We start from the raw sequence: 18,107 nt of genomic DNA on the forward strand, positions 1-18,107 counted from the left end.
TCAGATGTCAAAAACGCCCGGGGGGGCGTGGCCCCGCCTTTGAGGCGCAGCTCCTCCCCCACTCAGATCTTCAGACTATCCAGGAGCCATTAGCAAACACCTGGTGGAGCTGCTGAGCTCATTATAGGAGCTGCTGCTCAGAGCAACGCTGGTAAAAACAGATTAGTAGAGGAGCCATGTTGGGATGACTTCCTGCAGGCAGAGCTTCAGAAAGAGGGGGAGTTTTTAAAGAGACAGAGGCCCAATTTCAAGGCATTAAATTAGGAAGCAAAATGTCTTTGAGTCATAAAAGTAACATTGTTACCTGATTATGGTATAAAATGGTGCAATGTGCCTGGAAAACACATAATACTGCCCCTTTAGGCACACAATTGTTATCTTGAAGGTTCTCTTTATGTCTCCCTTCTGGAGACTGGAGGGCCACAAAAAAAGCTCTGGCGGGTCGGATTTGGCCCCCATGCCTTGAGTTTGACACATGTGCTCTAAAACATGGAGTATCTGGGTTTGACTCACGCTGCAGAAGGTCGTGCAGCTGCTGGACGTACGGGTTGTATTTAGTTGGATCCGAGCAGTTGTAGGAAATCTCAACAGCATGAGGACGAACAACCAGACCTGAAACAAAGCAACGCATGAAGTCATGAGGCAGAGAGAACACAGCTGCAGCATCCTGCAGCAGCTAGCAGCATCATGCAGCATCCTGCAGCAGCTAGCAGCATCATGCAGCATCCTGCAGCAGCTAGCAGCATCATGCTGCATCCTGCAGCAGCTAGCAGCATCATGCTGCATCCTGCAGCAGCTAGCAGCATCACGCTGCATCCTGCAACGTTATGCAGCATCATGCAGCGTTATGCAGCATCCTGCAGCATCCTGCAGCATCATGCAGCGTTATGCAGCATCCTGCAGCAGCTGGCAGTGGCGGTGGGGTCACCTGGAGAGGCCAGGCGGTCCTGGTGCCGGGGAACGGCGTCATCCAGCGTCTGCAGCATCACCCATATGGTGAGGATGAACATTCCCGTCAGGACGCCATAAAAGATGAGGTAGAAGAGGAAAATGAGACCTAAAGGAAAAAAAATCAAACATTTCTTTGTTTATATCTGCAGAAACAAACAGGAAGTGAAAGTGTTGGCTAAGTGACTGCAGTTGGCTTAAACCAGAGGTGTCCAAAGTGTGGCTTGGGGGCCGTGTGCAGTCCTCTGGATGAATTTGTGTGGCCCCCAACCACAGTTCTACAGGCAAATATAACCTGAAAGCAACAGCAATTAATGCAGATGGACATTTTTTTTAATTTCTTTTACAATTTTATAGACAAATAGTCTTTTTAAATTTTCAAAATAATTTTGGTACAACACATTTCTTTTGCATTTGTTGTCAATTGTAGCCTCTGTGTACTCTGTACAGGACAGTACAATGACAATAAAGACTTTATTTATTTTACTTAGTATTAAAGGAGCACAAGCATCCAGTTGATTGCGAAAAGAATCAACTCCTCAAAAAAATCGCTCCCAAAGTTTAGTTCTCCTCTTTCATGTTGTGATGCTGAACAGGATAAATGAAATATTTTTTATCATTCCTTTATCTCATTCTTCGTTTAACACAGTTTGCCTCAAATCATCACAAACCCAATGAGGTTATTCCACACCACCAATGCCTGTTTATGCATATTTAACACATTCCAAAAATCCTTTTTTGTTTTTGCTCCCATCTAGTGGCTAGAATTATGTCTAAATTAATTCATTTGGTAACTAAGTCTACACACACAGCAAGTCTTGATGCTCAATTTACCTTTTTTGCTGATATCTGATTTTATTCGTATTACTAATTAAATGCAGTAGCAATTGGACTTCTGTATTACGACAACAAAGTGACCCGCATGCGAAGAAGAACATAGACGTCACTCAGCAGACTTCTGTTTCCGGCAGTAACAATGGACGTCGCCTTCTATGGATGGATTTTAAATTTATTTACCAATGCAAGCTGAGATCTTCACCAGATCATAACAAGACGAAGGAAGCAGATAAAAAGAAAGTCCATCAAACAGCAACGGTCTTCAGTGAAGCACTGACTGCAGCTTCTGACCCGGTTCTGTCTGGAAATGGAGTCGGACCAGGAGGTTGGTATGTGATGCGTTCACTGACTCAGACTTCTTTCATCACTTCATTATATCATTTCCAGACATTGTTTATGTGCAGATTTACCGTCTGTCTTCTTCTGCTGCAGAATTATGACGCATGTTTCACGTCAATGATGTAAAAGTCGGATAAAATGTGACACGACGGTTCAGACTGCAGACATTTGAAAACTTTCGGCTACGAACCCGATTTAATAACAGAAATGGAAATGGTACAAATTAAATTTTTTCAGACTACAATGAAAAAAAAAATCACATATAGGTAGCAATAGTTTTGTTATTAATGTAATTTTAAGGCTGCACTCCCACCGGCACTGTTTCGTCCGCTTTAATCCAAGTCCAGTCCGTCTGCCTGGAAAGTCCGGTTCGTTTGGTGAGGTGTGGATGCTAATCGAACTCGGGCTTACCGACAAACCTCAGTCTGGGTTCGGTCGAAGTTAACTGGTGTGGTTCGAATGCTAAAAGAGAGACCGCTGCAAAACCAGGAAGCGCAGGGCATTCTGGGTAAATACAATCAAAACAAACGTGCTAGCCAAGCGCTAGCGGAAGAAATGGCTCTTGATCTTTACCTAAAAACAAAAGAGAAATCCTCCAACCGCTAAAATCTGATGCAACTCCTTTTTTGTTTCCCTTTCATGAAGAAGAGAGTTGATGTCAAATACTTGAAAATAAAAAGTAAATTAACTGAATGTTTTTATACAATGTTAAATGTGTTCAGTTATGAGTTGAGTAGTAAGTTTCAGTGTCTCGTTGCAGCCCAGATATCCACTAAAAGCAACATTTAACTCTGGTTTATTCAGAATCGATTTGATTTGTGGCCACAACTGCTGACACATTAGTAAAATATCTCAGCATTAATGTCTGTTTGAATAATGCATGAAGCAGCACATATCAGCTTAACAATACATCTTCAGGGAGCAGTTATGCAGTAAATGTTCAGACAACTCTGACTGGGCCTTCAGATGTGGTGTCAGTTGGTTTGATTTGAGTAAACTGGGCTGTCAAACAAACAGAGGCAGCAGATGAAGCAAAAATAATCTGAGTCCAATTTTAAACATTTCTACAGAAACAGGCAGTCCAGAAATCTGGTGGTATCCAGCAGAGAGCAGATAAGGATAAGGACCAAACACTGAAGTCTGATGGAACAAACCGATAATGATAGCGGAAGGATTTCTGTTGGCTTGAAACCAGGAGAAGTTGAAATTTATTTCAGGTGAGCTGATAGCAGGAACAGGTTCAAACTCCATCCAGGTGAGAGTTGGGACTGTGGAGTTAGTCAGATTTATCATTCAGTTTCAAGTTTGACTCTAAATGATCACATCAAAGGAGCCTAGCCTAAAGGTTTGGTCTTCAAAACGATTGAATACCAATCAATTATTGGTCTTAAACAGGCTGATCATGTTAGAAAACCTTCCAATGTGGCTGAACCAGAACAGATGGGGCCCAAACTCAAAAGACCTCTTGTTAAAGGTCAGTTAGTCAGATATTAATCAGTTTTACGTTTATTTTTCTCTAAACCTATAAGGAGGCACATATTTCTTTTTTCTCACCAGTTTTCTTAATATTTTGGTTTACTAGTAAGAAGTTGGGCTGCACAGTGGTGCAGTTGGTAGAACTGTTGCCTTGTAGCAAGAAGGTTCTGGGTTCGATTCCCGGCCCGGGGTCTTTCTGCATGGAGTCTGCATGTTCTCCCTGTGCATGGTGGGTTCTCTCCAGGTACTCCGGCTTCCTCTAAATTCTCCCTAGGTGTGAGTGTGTGTGTGCATGGTGTTTGTCCTGTATGTCTCTGTGTTGCCCTGTGACAGACTGGCGACCTGTCCAGGGTGACCCCGCCTCTCGCCCGGAACGTTAGCTAGAGAGGCACCAGCAACCGTCCTGACCCCACGAAGGGACAAGGTGCAAGAAAATGGATGGATAGTAAGAAATTCAGGACCTTGGAAAGACATGTAGCGCCCATATCTACACCAGCCACCAGGGGGCAGAACTGGTTCTTGGATATTTGAAGTACTGTACGTCTCAGCCTTGTTAGAGCCTAGTAACGACTCCTGACAGGTCAAACTAGAATCTTCTGAGTCGGCTGATCTTCACTTCCTATCCAAACTCTGGTCACTGCCTGATAACGTTGCCTTAAAGCTGCAGCATCTAATTTTTATATTTAAAAAAATTATTTTCTTATGTTTTTATTAAAACTCACCATGTCGTGACAGTTAGCTATGAGACAGATAAAATGTGAAAAAATGAGCTTCTCTGCCTTCTCCCACTGCTAACTAGAAACAACCAATCAGATCCAGGAGGCGGGACTTAGTGCGGTCAATCATGCCCCCCCACCTAGCCTGGCAACCGATGACAGCAGAAAAACTATTTTCCTGTAATGTTAAGTTATTTCTCCATTAGCACATTTAGCAGCAGTACATACGGATGATTGACAGCGCTAAGCCCCTCCTGCTGGCTCTGATTGGTTGATTTTGGTTGGTAGCTGTGCTTTTCTTCAGTAGTAGCTTAGAGAGGAGATCAATCTTCTTAGATTATATTTCTCATAATTTATTAAAACATGGGAGAGTTTTAACAAATATGTAAAAAACATTTTATTTATTAAAGTTACTGCAGCTTTAAGGACAAGGCAATAGCGTCCAACTCTTCATGCGCCGATCCGATGTTTTCCAGACATTCAGGTTCTGACTCTACAGTCCCTTTTCAGACCAACGGACTCATAAGATCCAGTTTTCAGCCGAGAATATCAACCAAAAACGGGCTAGAACAACATCAACCTTTCAGTTTTATGATTTTCTTCTAAGCCCTTAAAATGCTTTTTTTTGCAAAAGATTTTAGTTTGTATTTTCTCCCAGAGTGGCTGCACTTTACTTTGTCTCACTTCTTGTTTCTCTCATGACCTTCCTGTCAGATATGCAGTCGCAGGAATCCGCAGCAGTCTGTGAAGTTCTTTTGACGTTAAACTCGTTCTAATGGCTGCCTTCATCATTTGAATTAATTTTCCGTCAGATTTTGACCTTTACTCACTGCTGCCCCCTGTTGGCCGTTCTTACCATGTCAGCCAAACAGTTTCAGCTGCTGAACTTTGTGTGACCCGTATAAATGTTTCAGATGATCGTTCATCTTTATAAAAATAAATTATTTTTAGGAACAAAAACTGCATAAAGAGGGCATTATTGTAATTTAATTCCATTAATGGAGGACGGTAACAGGAAGTAGCTGCAACAAAATGAAACTCACCGCATGAAAATGATTCCACTTTTTTATTTCCTCTGGCAAAACGTTACACTTTTAATTGAAACAAAAAAAGTTAGTAAATTAAAGCTTTAGGTTTGTGAATTCATTCATTAAATTGTAAAATAATTATTTTTGGTAAAACGGTTATGACGAAAGAAAACAGAAAAATACTGAAAAGCTTTTATTTTAGTTTATTTTGATCAACGTTTAAACATTTAGGTCAGAAGATGGTGAAACTCAGAGCCGAACTGGTTTCACGGGAGTCTGATCTGGTTTAATAAGCTGGACGGGTTTCATATTCTGGACCCATTTAATGAGCTGAACTGGTACTAATCTGGACTGGTTTATTAATCTGGACTGGTTTATTATTAATCTGGACTGGTTTGTTAATCTGGACTGGTTTATTATTAACCTGGACTGGTTTGTTAATCTGGACTGGTTTTTTATTATTCTGGACTGGTTTGTTAATCTGGACTGGTTTATTATTAATCTGGACTGGTTTGTTCATCTGGACTGGTTTATTATTAATCTGGACTGGTTTATTATTCTGGACTGGTTTGTTAATCTGGACTGGTTTGTTAATCTGGACTGGTCCATTAAACCGGCACCATGAATATAATCTGCACATATTTGACATCATTAAACATTAACTCTTTATTGTCCGGATATTGGCTCAGTTCGGTTCGGGCCGCAGCAGCAGCAGAACCTTTGATAAATGAATACACCATGCCGAGCTTCGGTTCGGTTGAATCGATCAGAACCGAGCCTGGTGCGCGGCCCAGGCCGCCTCTTACCCCAGCTGCTGGCGGTTCGGCCCAGGAACTCTCCGGTCCGCGGGTTGTAGATGAAATCCTTCCATGATTCCTTCTTCTCCTCCTTCTTCTCCTCCTTTTTCTGCTCCTTCTTCTTCTTGTCCTTCTCTTCCTCCTCTTTCTTCTTCTCCTCCTTTTTCTCCTCCGTTTTCTCCTCCTTCTCTCCCACCTTCCCCTCCTCCTTCGCCGCATCCTTCTCTTCCCCCAGCGCCTCTTTCTCCTCCGGTTTCTGCTCCGCGTTCGTCTCTTTCGGCGGCTCCTGGTTCGGTTCTTGGTTCTGGACTTCTGGGGCGGACGACATGCTGGTGCGGCGCCGGGCTGATCCGAACCGGGCTAATTAATCTGCGCTTGCAGCGATCCGTTGGGTCTGTCAGCGATGCTCGCTCTGGAGCCCAGCACACACACACACACACACACACACACACACACACACACACACTCGCGCGCGCACGTAAGAGAATGCGCGCTGACTCACCCACACACGGCAGCGCACGGACTGCTGCAGAACGCGGCGCATGCGCATTACGGAGTCCTGAGGGTCTCCAGTGATGGAGTCAGGGAGAAGCTGAGAGGAGAAGGTTTGATTAATTAACTAAATTAATTACTTAGTTAATTTATTAATTAAACAGCAATTAAATCACGTGACCTTTTATGTGAGGAGGCATTTTTACAGTCTAGTCCTCAGGATTACTCACACTTCTCATCTATAATATAATATAATATAATATAATATAATATAATATAATATAATATAATATAATATAATATAATAGGTTTGTTTCAAGTGTGTGACTAAATGATGCAAAATCACATTAAACTGTATCTGAAGTTATATAATCACACCAGAGGTGACAGTCACGTGACTACAGGAAGTCAAACTCATTGGGTCAAATCGGAGTGATGTCATTCTGATGTCACACTCACCAAAAGGTATGAAGTCACGTGACCAGCAGTGGTAAATGGCAGCAGAGAAGCAGAAGGAGGAGATGTGAAGGAGTCCATCCTCAGCTGATCCATCGTGGTACCGTTAGAACCGACCCGACCAGAACTTCAGTTCACCTCTCCTTAATGAACCCGATCAGAACCATCTGACCGGTTTTGTGTTCAGGATGACCATTTTTCACACACAGAGTCTGTTATGGAGTCCTTATTTATTTTCTTTAGTAGCAAAAATCTGAGAGTTTGACTTAAACCCAAACAAGTCCAGTTAAAGTCCAACACCGAACCGCGAATGAGCGACTTGATCACATTAAACCCAAAAGCAAAGAAAATTATAAATTATTATATAAAATAAATCAACTAATCAGATTCAGGACAGTCAAAGTTCGTTTTGGGCAACAGAGCGTAAACTATTGCTAATCTGCTAATGCGCTAGTGGCAGAGCTAATTTTTTGTTTAGCACTTTAGCATTTTAGCTATCTTTGGAAACGTTTAACATCTTTAGCTTTAATTCTCCAGATAAATTTTAGTTCTAATTTGTCTGTTTTTTAAATTTCAGTTGAATAAAATTGGACATTTATGTTGATCGACTTTATGAATCCCTCAAGTAATTAGATGTTTATGTTCATGCTCTTATTTTGAAGTCTGTGTACACAGCAGTTTCATTTCCTCTCTTCATGTATTCTTTAATATTCTTCATAGTTTTAAAAAGCAGCTGAAGACACATTCATTCAGTTTGGCTTTTATTTGGTTTTATCTTGTTTTATGTCACATATTCTGTTTTATCTCTCCTTCAGTTTATCTTCTGTGTTTTTATATCTTATTTTGTAAAACACTTTGTGGTTTCTGAACTGTGAAAGGTTCTACATAAATAAAGCTACTTTTTAAATAAAGCTTATTGAACAAGTGGAAAATATACAAACAAACAAAAAATGAGGTTTTCAGAAAAATACACTTAAATAAACAAACAGCCAGAGATGCTGATTAAACAGATACATGCAAAAATTCATACATATAAATTGTTTTGAGAGCTTTTTTGTTGGTGTTCCTCATGCTCTCCACCCGTGACGCGGTGCAGCAAATTACATTTACTCTGTACCCAGAATGCATTGCGGTAGAACAATATGCAGTTTCATATCTGCTGATGTCCTGAGTGCTTTCTGACCCTGTGGTCAAAAACTCAGACTGCAGAAGTTAGGATGGTTAAAACATAAAGATAATAAAGGTACAGCACTCATTATTAAAACATTTTATTTGTGTTTGTTTTATGTTTATGATTCTCTCTCTGTCCAGATGGAACTAAATACTCTGGAATCATTTCAGGAACATGAATATGTTCGTTTTTGAGGTTTTTTAAAGTGATGTGATCATGTGGGATTCAGGAGTAAAGAAGAATGAGACCGGGAAGTGGACCTGCACAAACATTAAATTTATCAGTAAAAAAATACTTTTTCAGCTGCTGGTTCTGATTTTAAAAACTCAGGAAGATCTGCAGAATAATTTCAGTAAATCAGTCACTAAATGTGATCAGTCCAACTGGTCCAACTGGTTATTGAGCAGCTGGTTCCCTCAGGAATCCAGACCAGAACCAGCAGACGAACTGGGATGTTTCTGGGCAAAAATGGCTCTAAAGCGTCTGATCCTGAATCTCTAAAGTTGGACATTTATTGCATCATTTATCGTGATAAATTTCTTGTCAAGATAAAATTTTGATTTATCATTGACACAATAAATTCCATATAATGATGTTTAAAACCCCAACAAAACTGTTAGTTTTACTATTTTGTTCACTGCTTGTGTAATGAGAGTTTCAGTAAATGTGAAAATATGATTAAAAGCAGTGGCTGTGTGCAATTTAGTGATAGAAATCACACTGGTTCTGGTTCTGTTGACTGACGTTAAGACTGTTTCACTGGGCGGGTGAAAAGTTTTATCACAAGGTTTTCTGGTTCTATTATAATGACAAACGTGACAATAAGAGCTATTTATTGCTTCTTTTTTAGGTAAGTACTGACAGAAACTGAATTTAATTATATTTTCAAATTAATTGATATTAATGCACTTTTATTGAACAAACAGTTTTAAAAAATAGCAAAATAACAATCCTGACAATACAGACAGTTTTATTTGGAATTTATCAAAAGAAAAATAAATCAAAATCTTATTATGGTAAGGAATTTATTAAAATTAATGATTATCGATACGATAAATGTTCACTTCTACTTCACTCATTGATCCAACAGGAACTGAACTGAGTCCAGAAAATCAGAGAGCTGTGACATCACACGGCGGTGGAGAAACACCATGTGACCTCATCACACACACACACACACACACACACACACACACACACACACACCGAGCCACCGTCAGCAGGAGGAGGAGCCAGCAGGCTGAGGATGCTGTCAGGTTGCCGTGGTTTCAGCCTCCTGCTTCTTGAGCCGACCGTTGCGTGCGCGGCCGAAGGCTGAGAGCTGTGAGGATTTATGACAGGACGGAGGGAAGGAGGTGAGGAGGAAAGGAGGGGAGGAGGAGGCTGTGACAGCAGGAGGTGTTGAAGGGTGGATTATCGCTGCTGCAGAAAAACATCAGAGTCATCGTTTCCTCTGAGTTCTGGCCATCAGGAAGCTCCATCACTCCATCTGAGCAGAGGGAGGACTGAAGGAGGGATGGAGGGAGTGTGAGTCCTCGCTGGTCCTCAGGTAAGCCTTACGTCTTCAACATGTCTGCCTGCTCCACTCATTTCCTTCAGCTTGATGTGGATAGAACGAAGTGTCAATAAAGTCTGCTCAAAACACATCCGGCTCCTTCCCACCCAGAACCATTTCCCTCCAACATGGCCGCCATCTTTCAGCAGAAAGCAGAACAAAATAAAAAATATGTAAATGTAAAATAGGGTCTTATTTTGAAACTGGTATGAGGAATAAATTAGGTAAATAAAAACAAACATGAAATGTTGCAGACAGGAAATGACCCAGGCGTGATTCAACATGGCCGCCTGATTAGATGTGATCCAATATGGCTACCTGATCAAATGTGATCCAATATGGCTTCCTGATCAAATGTGATCCAATATGGCTTCCTGATCAACATTTTTAAAGCAAATCGAAACCAGAGAGTGAAAGAACAGAAGCCAGAAGACCACAGGACTGACAACAGAACCCCTTGGACTGAAACCAATGGACCAACAAACCAAAACCAGAGATCAGCAGGACTGAAACCAGAGGCTTATGGGACTGAAACCTAGCAACAACAGCACAGAAACCATGGTAATACTGGACTGAAACCAGAAATAAAACCAATGGATCACCAAACCAAAACCAGACAACCAGTGGACTAAAACTCGAAGACCAAAGAACTGAAAATAGAGAAGAACCAGACAGAAACCAGGAATACGACAAATTGACCATCAGGCTGAAACCAGAGCACCTTGGGACAGAAACTGGGATAGTACCAGTGAGACGTTACATAAATGAATTGACTTCATGTCTGAACGTGATTGAATCAGCAGCAGACGAGGCGTCAGGGTGGAGCGGCAGGAGATGATAAAACAAGGTTTCATTGAGTGATGGTTCAGATTCATCCATCCAATCCGAAACAGTCTGTCCTTTCAACATAAAACCAGGTTCAGTTCATTTCCACACAGAAATTCACAATAACTCAAATTTACACCAGTACAACCAAGTTATATAGACAGACTGAAATTAAAGGTGCTCTGACCAACCTGACCCTCATGTAAAAGAAGGCGGACCAAATCAGGATGTTTTACAAACTGATAGGAAACTTACTAAGGAAGAGCCTGAAACCAAGCATGAGGTGACAGTTGGCAGGAACAACTTCCTTTTCACAAGATGAAACCGACAACAGAACCAGAACAAGAATCATGGTGAGCGGTCGGTCATCTGAAGTGAAGTGACGAGACGTCCGTCCGTCCGTCTGTCCGTCCGTCCGTCCGTCCATCCATCCATCCGTCCATCCACCCATCAGCCTGTTTTCTCTTGGTCTTGTTTACTGGTTTTGGTTTTTGTTCTAATTTTTTGAGTTTTCTTTCAGGATTCTGTCTTTAGCTTCTGTTATGGGTTCCTGTTCTGGTCTGCTAGTCTTGGTTTTTGTTCTAAGCTCTTTAGTTTCTGTTTTGGCTTTGGTTCTGTTTATGGTTCTGTTTGTCCAGACAGTAACTCAGTTTCTGAGGCTCTTTGAAGGAGTTAGTCATTTAGTAAATTAAAACTGAGATCAGTAAACCACATCCAAACTCTGTAAAAAGTGAATTGAACCTATTACTGTTTCAGCCCCTGGTTTCTTTGTTCATTTAAGTTCTTGTTAACTTTCTCCAGAACCAGACAGATTCGGGTCAAATCCATGCAGGACCTTCAGAAACTGACATTTAGCAGATATTTCTGCAGTTTTGCTTCCTCCTGTTCTCTGCAGCAGTTCATCTCAGGATTCTCTCTGCTGTGAATTTCAGATTCAGCAGATTATTTGATTCTCAGCTCCTGAAAGCATTAGCACAGAGCCGGAAACGGCGGTAGAACCATCGGGAACCAGAACCCAGAGCAGAGCCGAGTTCAGGTCTCTGGGATGCAGAAGGTGGTTGATGGAGAGACGTTACATAAATGAATCGACTTCATGTCTGAACGTGATTGAATCAGCAGCAGACGAGGCGTCAGGGTGGAGCGGCAGGAGATGCTCCGTCTTCCAAACATCGACCCGCCGGTGGGTTAGGAGAACATCTGTCCCTCACCGCCTCCTCCTTCCATCGGCTCCCCTTCATCAGCCGCACACAAGGAGGCATTACATCATGCTCCTCTGAGAGATGCTGCTGTTGCTAGGTTACCGCTGGCTGACTCTCTCTTCCATTTTTAGAAGGATGCTGAGAGACAGAGGGGTGGGGGAGGGGACGGAGAGCAGAAGGATTCAGAAAGACACCAAACAGCAGGAACTGAAAGTCCTTCAGATGGTTCTATTGATCTGTACGGTTAACTGTCAGTTATATATAGCATTAACTATCAGAGAATCAAACGTTCTGAGGAATTTAGGGCATCAGAAACCAGCTTACAGTCCGACTGGTTCTGCTGAGAACCGGTTTGAATTCAGAATCAAGCTAAACAAGCAGGAAGTGAAGCTGTTCAAGGAACAAACTCTGTCCTGGTTTTCCGCTGCAGTTTTTATGTTTTTGTTTCTCATATTTTCTCATGTTGGTTCTTTTATTATTTACTTTACAAAGTAATCCTAATACACAAACTTTGTGTCAACTTTTTGCATCAACTCTCTGTGGAAATGAGGATCAGCAACTTTTTAAAATGTTCCCCGATTTCTGTCCATAGAAAAATGGACTTGAGTTGTTTGGAAATGACCTTTTTAGATCGACTGGCAGCCCCAATAAACCGACAAAAAGCCTTTATGTTTTGTAAAGTGATCTGAAATTTAAAAAAATGAAGATAGTTTTGTTAGTAAATAAGATAAAATAATTAGACATCTTATAGATTTAGTTTTTTTTTTTTTGTTTTTTTTTTTTCAGAAAAATCAGAACCACTAAGTTTATTCTGAAGTGTCAATTTGTAGCTGGTATATGTTGTTTATGCTTTTCTAAATTTAATGTTATCTTAATGGGAACAAACAGCAGCTAAAGCTCATTTCTGTGTGTTTTCACACAGAACTAAAGGTTTCATAATCACCAAATTGAGAGTTAAAGAATCTCAGTCTAAATTTGTGATATTTGAGCTGGATGTGGTCAAATCGACAAAATAACACTGAAATGCTTCTTTAGCTTAGCACCAAACCGACAGACTGACAGTGAATTTAATTCCAGTTACCTCTGAAGTCAGAGCAGGAAGTGACATCACAACTGAGTTAGCGATGTCCCAGTTAGCATAGTCAGAGAAGTTGGGATTCCAACATGGCGACGCCCAAGTAGCCATTACGAACATCATACTGAGCTTTTCTTTCCACACACAAACACAACTTTTAATTTTCTCAACTTGATGTTGCATTCACTTCGTTTAGCACTGATCTTAGACTCTCTGTTACAAGAAGGTTTTCTTGTAAAATAAACATGTTTTCACCACATGGATGTGAGGAGCGGCCATATTGGAGTCTGTGTTTCAGAAATGCTCAGACTTTCTAGCATTCTACTTGAATTTTCCAGGTTTAGTTGAATGTCAGCTGTCAGCCACAGACCCAGATGGAGCCAACAGTCCGACCCGTGGGTGACCTTCTCTCCTCGTCCTCAGATCCGTGGGGAGTCATGACCTCTCAGGAAGAGGCGTCTTCCTTCAGGAGGTTCTTTCAGTACGTGGAGGACAGCGCGCTTCGGACATACGACGGTCTGGTGATCCAAAACGCTTCCGACATCGCCAGAGAGAGCGACCGCATCCGGAACCAGACCAACTGGACCTACCTGCAGGAGAAACACCAGAAGAAGAGACGGCAAGAAGAGGCCATTAAGAGGTAAACAGGCTGTTTTGTAACTCAGACGATCATGTTTGTCAATATCACTTCATCAGACTTTATTTTGAAATGCAGGATTTTGACCATCAAGAAGAGGCAGGTTCTCTTGGCAAGTCTTCAGCTGAACATCTTGTGTCTCAATTCTCCTTAAATCTTCAGTTTTTTTATTATGAGACTGAAATGATTTGACTGGTTCTTTTAATCAACCTCCTGACTCAGGATAAAACGGTACCAACTGAAGTTTTTCAGATGAAGGAAACATGAAGAGGTGAAAGTTTAGTTCTGATGAATGACATGAGGGTGCAGAATTTGATTTGTTTACATTAAGAAATGTTAACAAGTCAGTGATCAATATCAATCTACAACAGAACATGAGCAATCTTGATGATGGTCCTGTTTTTTTAACGGTGTTTTCCCAACTGATAGTCCGGTAGACTCAGTTCGACTGGAGGCCAAAATTAAACTGAATCAAACAAATATCCTCTTATTCCTTTCTACTGATGCTTGACTGAATCTTTTCAGTTGATCACACTAACCCAACATTCTCCTGGTCTTTCCCAGGATTGGAGAAGACGTCGCCACGGCCTCAGATGGGGCATACTCTGGAAAACATTTCAGGATGGGCTTCATGACGATGCCGGCGCCACAGGACCGACTGCCCACGCCGACCCAAGGCTTCACTGTGCGATCCCAGTCTCTTCACTCAGTCGGCGGTGGAGAGGAAGACTCCAACCACAGTCGCAAGCAACCTCCACCCAAACCCAAGCGAGACCCGACCACCAAACTGAGCAGCAGCTCTGAGGCGGTGGATGGAGTCACTGGTTTCATAAAGAGAGAGTATCAAGAAGCAAAAGATGGTGCAGAACTTTCAGAAGGTGAGATTTGAATCATCCATGTCCTTTGGGACCGACGTTCCTCAGGAGCCACACCCCCGAAGCCTTCAGATCAGTTGTGTTCAGCTCTCACGGGTCGTTGTTGATGCTGCTGTTGTCAAAACTTGGTTTCTATGAACTGGGTCATTTTGGACTACTACCAAACGTAATGGCATGCTGATTGGATAATAGAGTTGGGTGATTTGGGTGAAGAAAGTATTACAATACAAGCATTTTTTATGAGTCCGTTTTCTTTTAAATATCCATAATACAGCCAAACTGGTAAAGTGACCTTCGCTTTTTATCCACAACTTCCTCTTGAGTTGTTATACTCGTTTTCTCCTGTAACTCCACCACAATCTTTTTCATTTTTAAGCAGTTATGGGCCACGGTGGCGAAACATGAAACTGCTCCCACATACTCAGGCGTACTGCATGTATTCTGTGGACTGTGCACTGACCGCAGACGGTTGAGATTTCATAGTCGGTACATTGTGTACATTTGTGTACATCGTACACTAATGTACAATTGGTACACATTGGTACCAAATGTAGGTACCAGTTGTATCCAACTTGACTGGATACTAGCATGTTTCCCAAACTTGCTAGTATCCAAATAAATACCAGCAAACTTGCTTGTATCTGAGTGTTTAGTAGAAAGGGGCTAGTTGCTCAACTACCTTATCAAACTTGTTTGCGAACACGTCCAGTGGACGTTTGCTTTCACGTCGACCTCCAAAGACCGAAGTACGCCCAAGTATGTTGGGTCAACACGAAACTGCTACTGAACAAGTTACTCACCAGGTTGTTGCTAGGTAACCAAAGAGTGAGTGAGTGAGTTGATGCCACCAACCACAGCTTAGCTGTGAGAGGTTGAGCTGCTAAAGCCTTTCCTTTGCCTACGTCCCCCAGAATGCTACATGGTTCTTGTTTGGAGTTCAATGAAATTATCAACATTTTATTGGACTTGTTTTCTTTTGCTTTTAATCAAGTACCTATCACGATAGCTATCATTATTGTGTCGTTGTCCAGTCCTATTAGATTATAGATTTACTTGAATCAGATGTGCCGGATGGGGAGACAAATACGACTTTGTAAGTCACTGAACATTAAGGGTGAATAAGAAGTAAGTATTTGTTTGGATTCTCAGTTGTTTCTGTTTGCCTGCAGCTCGATACCATCACCACAGTGAAGAATCCAGGAAGATGCCTCCACCCAAACCTAAGAGAGACCCAAACACTCAGCTTAGCTCCTCTTTTGATGAGTCCTACGTCCGTAACCACTGCAGCAAGAAGTCTTCCCTCCAAGACGATAAATCCTCGTCTCAGAGTCACAGCCCGGCATCCAGAGACACGGACGACGAAGAGCCGGTTTACATCGAGATGGTCGGAAACATCCTGCGTGAACTGAAAGGTCAGGAAACGGTGGACGACGAGCAGAGCGAGTCTGTGTACGAGGAGATGAAGTTCCCGATGCTGGAGGACTTTCTACAGGATGTGCAGTCTACCATCATCGACAGTGAGGCGTGGTCTTCCCGCGGTTCGTTCTGTGACATTCCTCCACCCTTCCCAAACCTCCTGACTCACCGCCCTCCGTTGCTCGTCTTCCCGCCCGCCCCGGTCCAGTGCTCCCCCAACTCCGACGAGTCCCCTCTCACCCCGCTTGATGTCACTCGTCTGCCTATGCTAGAAAACGTTAGTTTGAGTAAATCGGGTGGAGCAGAGCAGCCACAGAGCTCCGGTCACCACCGTAAAGACCGAGACCGGGACCGGGACGCGTCCCACACTCACACAATCACATCCTCTGGTCGCTCATCAGCCCCTCCCCTTGCCTCCAGTTTTTACAAGTCGTCTAGCTCCGCCCACAGCGGTCACGGCTACCCCCGCAGCCAATCAGCATGCCCGTCTCCGGTCAGCATGGGGCGCGCTCTGACTCCTCTGAGTTTGAAGAGGCCGCCCCCTTATGACACTCTGATAGCAGGAGGAAGCATACCCCGCTCCTCTTCCTCATCATCGTCATCCTCACAGAGGGCAGGAGAGGGTGGAGCTAAACTCAGTAACTCGTCCTCCGCCCACGGCTCCATGCACAACGTCTCGGCGCGGTGCCAGACTCCCACCAGCCCGCTGGACGAACTCAACAACCTGTTTGCGTCTGGCAGGCAGGTGATGAAGAGGGGCTCAGCAGGGAGGAAGAGCAGAGAGGGTGAAGGTAAGAATGTCACAGAATACGAGAAATCTGATGAGCAAGAACAGAACCAGAACCAAGATTATCATAATTAACTAAGACTAACAAAATAACAAAAACTGAAACTGATTAAACATTTTCATCAACTGAAATAAATGAAAACAATAATTAATGGAGAAAACTGTGACTGACTGGAAATACGCCGTCTGTCTATAAAACTAAAATGTACTGAAATTAGAGATCTGACTCCCTTCGTTTTGTGTTTATCGATCTATTTATTAGCCTTTCAAACTGATGTTTATCTAATAATAATACAAACCAGCAAAAACACTCTAAAAACTACTTAAAACTAACTGAATTAGACAAAAACTCACAACCAAAACTAAACTATAATGAAAAACCCAAAACTATCATAACCCTTAGTAGAACCTAATCTGAGGTTCAAGTTTATCTTTAAAAACTGTAAATATGTATTAATGAACATTTACATGAGATTATAGCCTGGTGGTTAATTTAACCTCTAGTCATACTGACAGATAATGCGAAAAAATAAATATATAAAACAACATTAAAGGGGCAGTATTATGTAAAATGCCCTTTTTTATCTTTTCATCATGTTATAATGTTATTCCTTCATCAACCTGGAGGGTTGCTTTGATTCTTCCATCTTTGAGAAATCCTTCAATCTCCATGGCAACCATTCAGCCGTACAAAACGCCTTGATGGACCTAGCCCCGCCTTCGAGACACAGCTCCTCCCCCACTCAGCTCCTAAAAAACTGTTGTTAAAGGGTTTATGGAGGAGCCATGTTGGGACGACGTCCTGAAGGCGGAGGATTTCTTTTAAGTCATATCTGATGTAACTCAGTGTTGATGATTGTAACATGGCTGTTTTATCCAACACCTTTACTGTTTGTTTATAAACCATTTCAACTGGTTTGAAAACTGTTTTGCAAGCCAAGCAACATGTTGTATTAAGACTAAACATGACATCAAAGTATAATTTAGCACTTTCTATAGTTAGATTATTACTAATTAATCTAAAATTATATTAAATTTCATTTTTTCACTTGTTTAAGCAAATTGTTTTAAACAATAACCTCTAAATATGTGAACTCTTGTAATACTTCTAGATTTTTGTCTGGGATAAAAATACTAGAATGAGTTTGTATTTGCCTTTTTTAAAAATACATCCAGCTTTTGCATCGTCATGTTGCTTTGGTTGCCTCAAACCGAAGCAGCAGGATGAATGTTCTGTTGGATTCTTCATGTTTGCACTGATGTTTGATTTCTGCTTCATTTCTGCAGGAGACTCCAAGACTCTGCCAAGACACGACAGTAAAGACAGAGACGGACAATCCAGTCCAGTTTCCAGCAGGATGGGGAGGTCTTCTGTGAGCCCCACCATGATGCTGACGGGCGGAGGAGGAGGAGGAGGAGGAGGAGGAGGGGGAGGCGCGGAAGACTGAACCGCAATATCAACAGCCGCTAAGGTAGAA

General features: G+C 42.1%; 3 protein-coding genes across 7 annotated transcripts in view; 1 reads left to right on the plus strand and 2 right to left on the minus strand.

The window, feature by feature from the left end:
* LOC106959891 (sodium/potassium-transporting ATPase subunit beta-3-like) overlaps nucleotides 1-6,643 on the minus strand; it is a 20,113-nt gene extending 13,470 nt beyond the window's left edge. Inside the window, exons 1-3 of the mRNA XM_015052736.1 lie at nucleotides 6,151-6,643; nucleotides 929-1,057; nucleotides 514-612 (exon numbers count right to left, since the gene is read on the minus strand). Coding sequence (XP_014908222.1) covers nucleotides 514-612; nucleotides 929-1,057; nucleotides 6,151-6,469 — 547 coding nt within the window. The 5' untranslated portion in view covers nucleotides 6,470-6,643. The remainder of the gene's footprint in view (nucleotides 1-513; nucleotides 613-928; nucleotides 1,058-6,150) is intronic.
* LOC106959892 (chitin biosynthesis protein CHS5-like) lies at nucleotides 4,948-6,141 on the minus strand. Its single transcript, XM_015052737.1, has one exon. The coding sequence runs from the start codon at nucleotides 5,994-5,996 to the stop codon at nucleotides 5,667-5,669; it is 330 nt and encodes a 109-aa protein (XP_014908223.1). The 5' UTR covers nucleotides 5,997-6,141; the 3' UTR covers nucleotides 4,948-5,666.
* A 2,820-nt stretch (nucleotides 6,644-9,463) lies between the features above and the next one.
* Nucleotides 9,464-18,107, plus strand: part of nyap2a (neuronal tyrosine-phosphorylated phosphoinositide-3-kinase adaptor 2a) — a 22,421-nt gene continuing 13,777 nt past the window's right edge. Inside the window, exons 1-5 of one of the 5 annotated variants that reach the window (XM_015052729.1) lie at nucleotides 9,464-9,809; nucleotides 13,338-13,554; nucleotides 14,116-14,429; nucleotides 15,596-16,633; nucleotides 17,917-18,057. In XM_015052729.1, the coding sequence (XP_014908215.1) occupies nucleotides 13,352-13,554; nucleotides 14,116-14,429; nucleotides 15,596-16,633; nucleotides 17,917-18,057 (1,696 nt within the window). In that variant the 5' untranslated portion in view covers nucleotides 9,464-9,809; nucleotides 13,338-13,351. Of the gene's footprint in view, nucleotides 9,810-11,914; nucleotides 12,078-13,337; nucleotides 13,555-14,115; nucleotides 14,430-15,595; nucleotides 16,634-17,916; nucleotides 18,058-18,107 lie in introns of those variants that run through there. The other 4 variants (XM_015052730.1, XM_015052728.1, XM_015052727.1 and 1 more) reach the window with 4 other exon arrangements.

This window comes from Poecilia latipinna, unplaced genomic scaffold (genome assembly GCF_001443285.1).
Source record: "Poecilia latipinna isolate Pla-1442-1.1 unplaced genomic scaffold, P_latipinna-1.0 Scaffold1128, whole genome shotgun sequence".
Classification (NCBI taxonomy): Eukaryota; Metazoa; Chordata; class Actinopteri; order Cyprinodontiformes; family Poeciliidae; genus Poecilia; species Poecilia latipinna.

Excerpts from the sequence above, each read along its gene's own strand:
- LOC106959892 (XM_015052737.1), bottom strand. The coding sequence starts at position 5,996 with ATGATGTCAAATATGTGCAGATTATATTCATGGTGCCGGTTTAATGGA.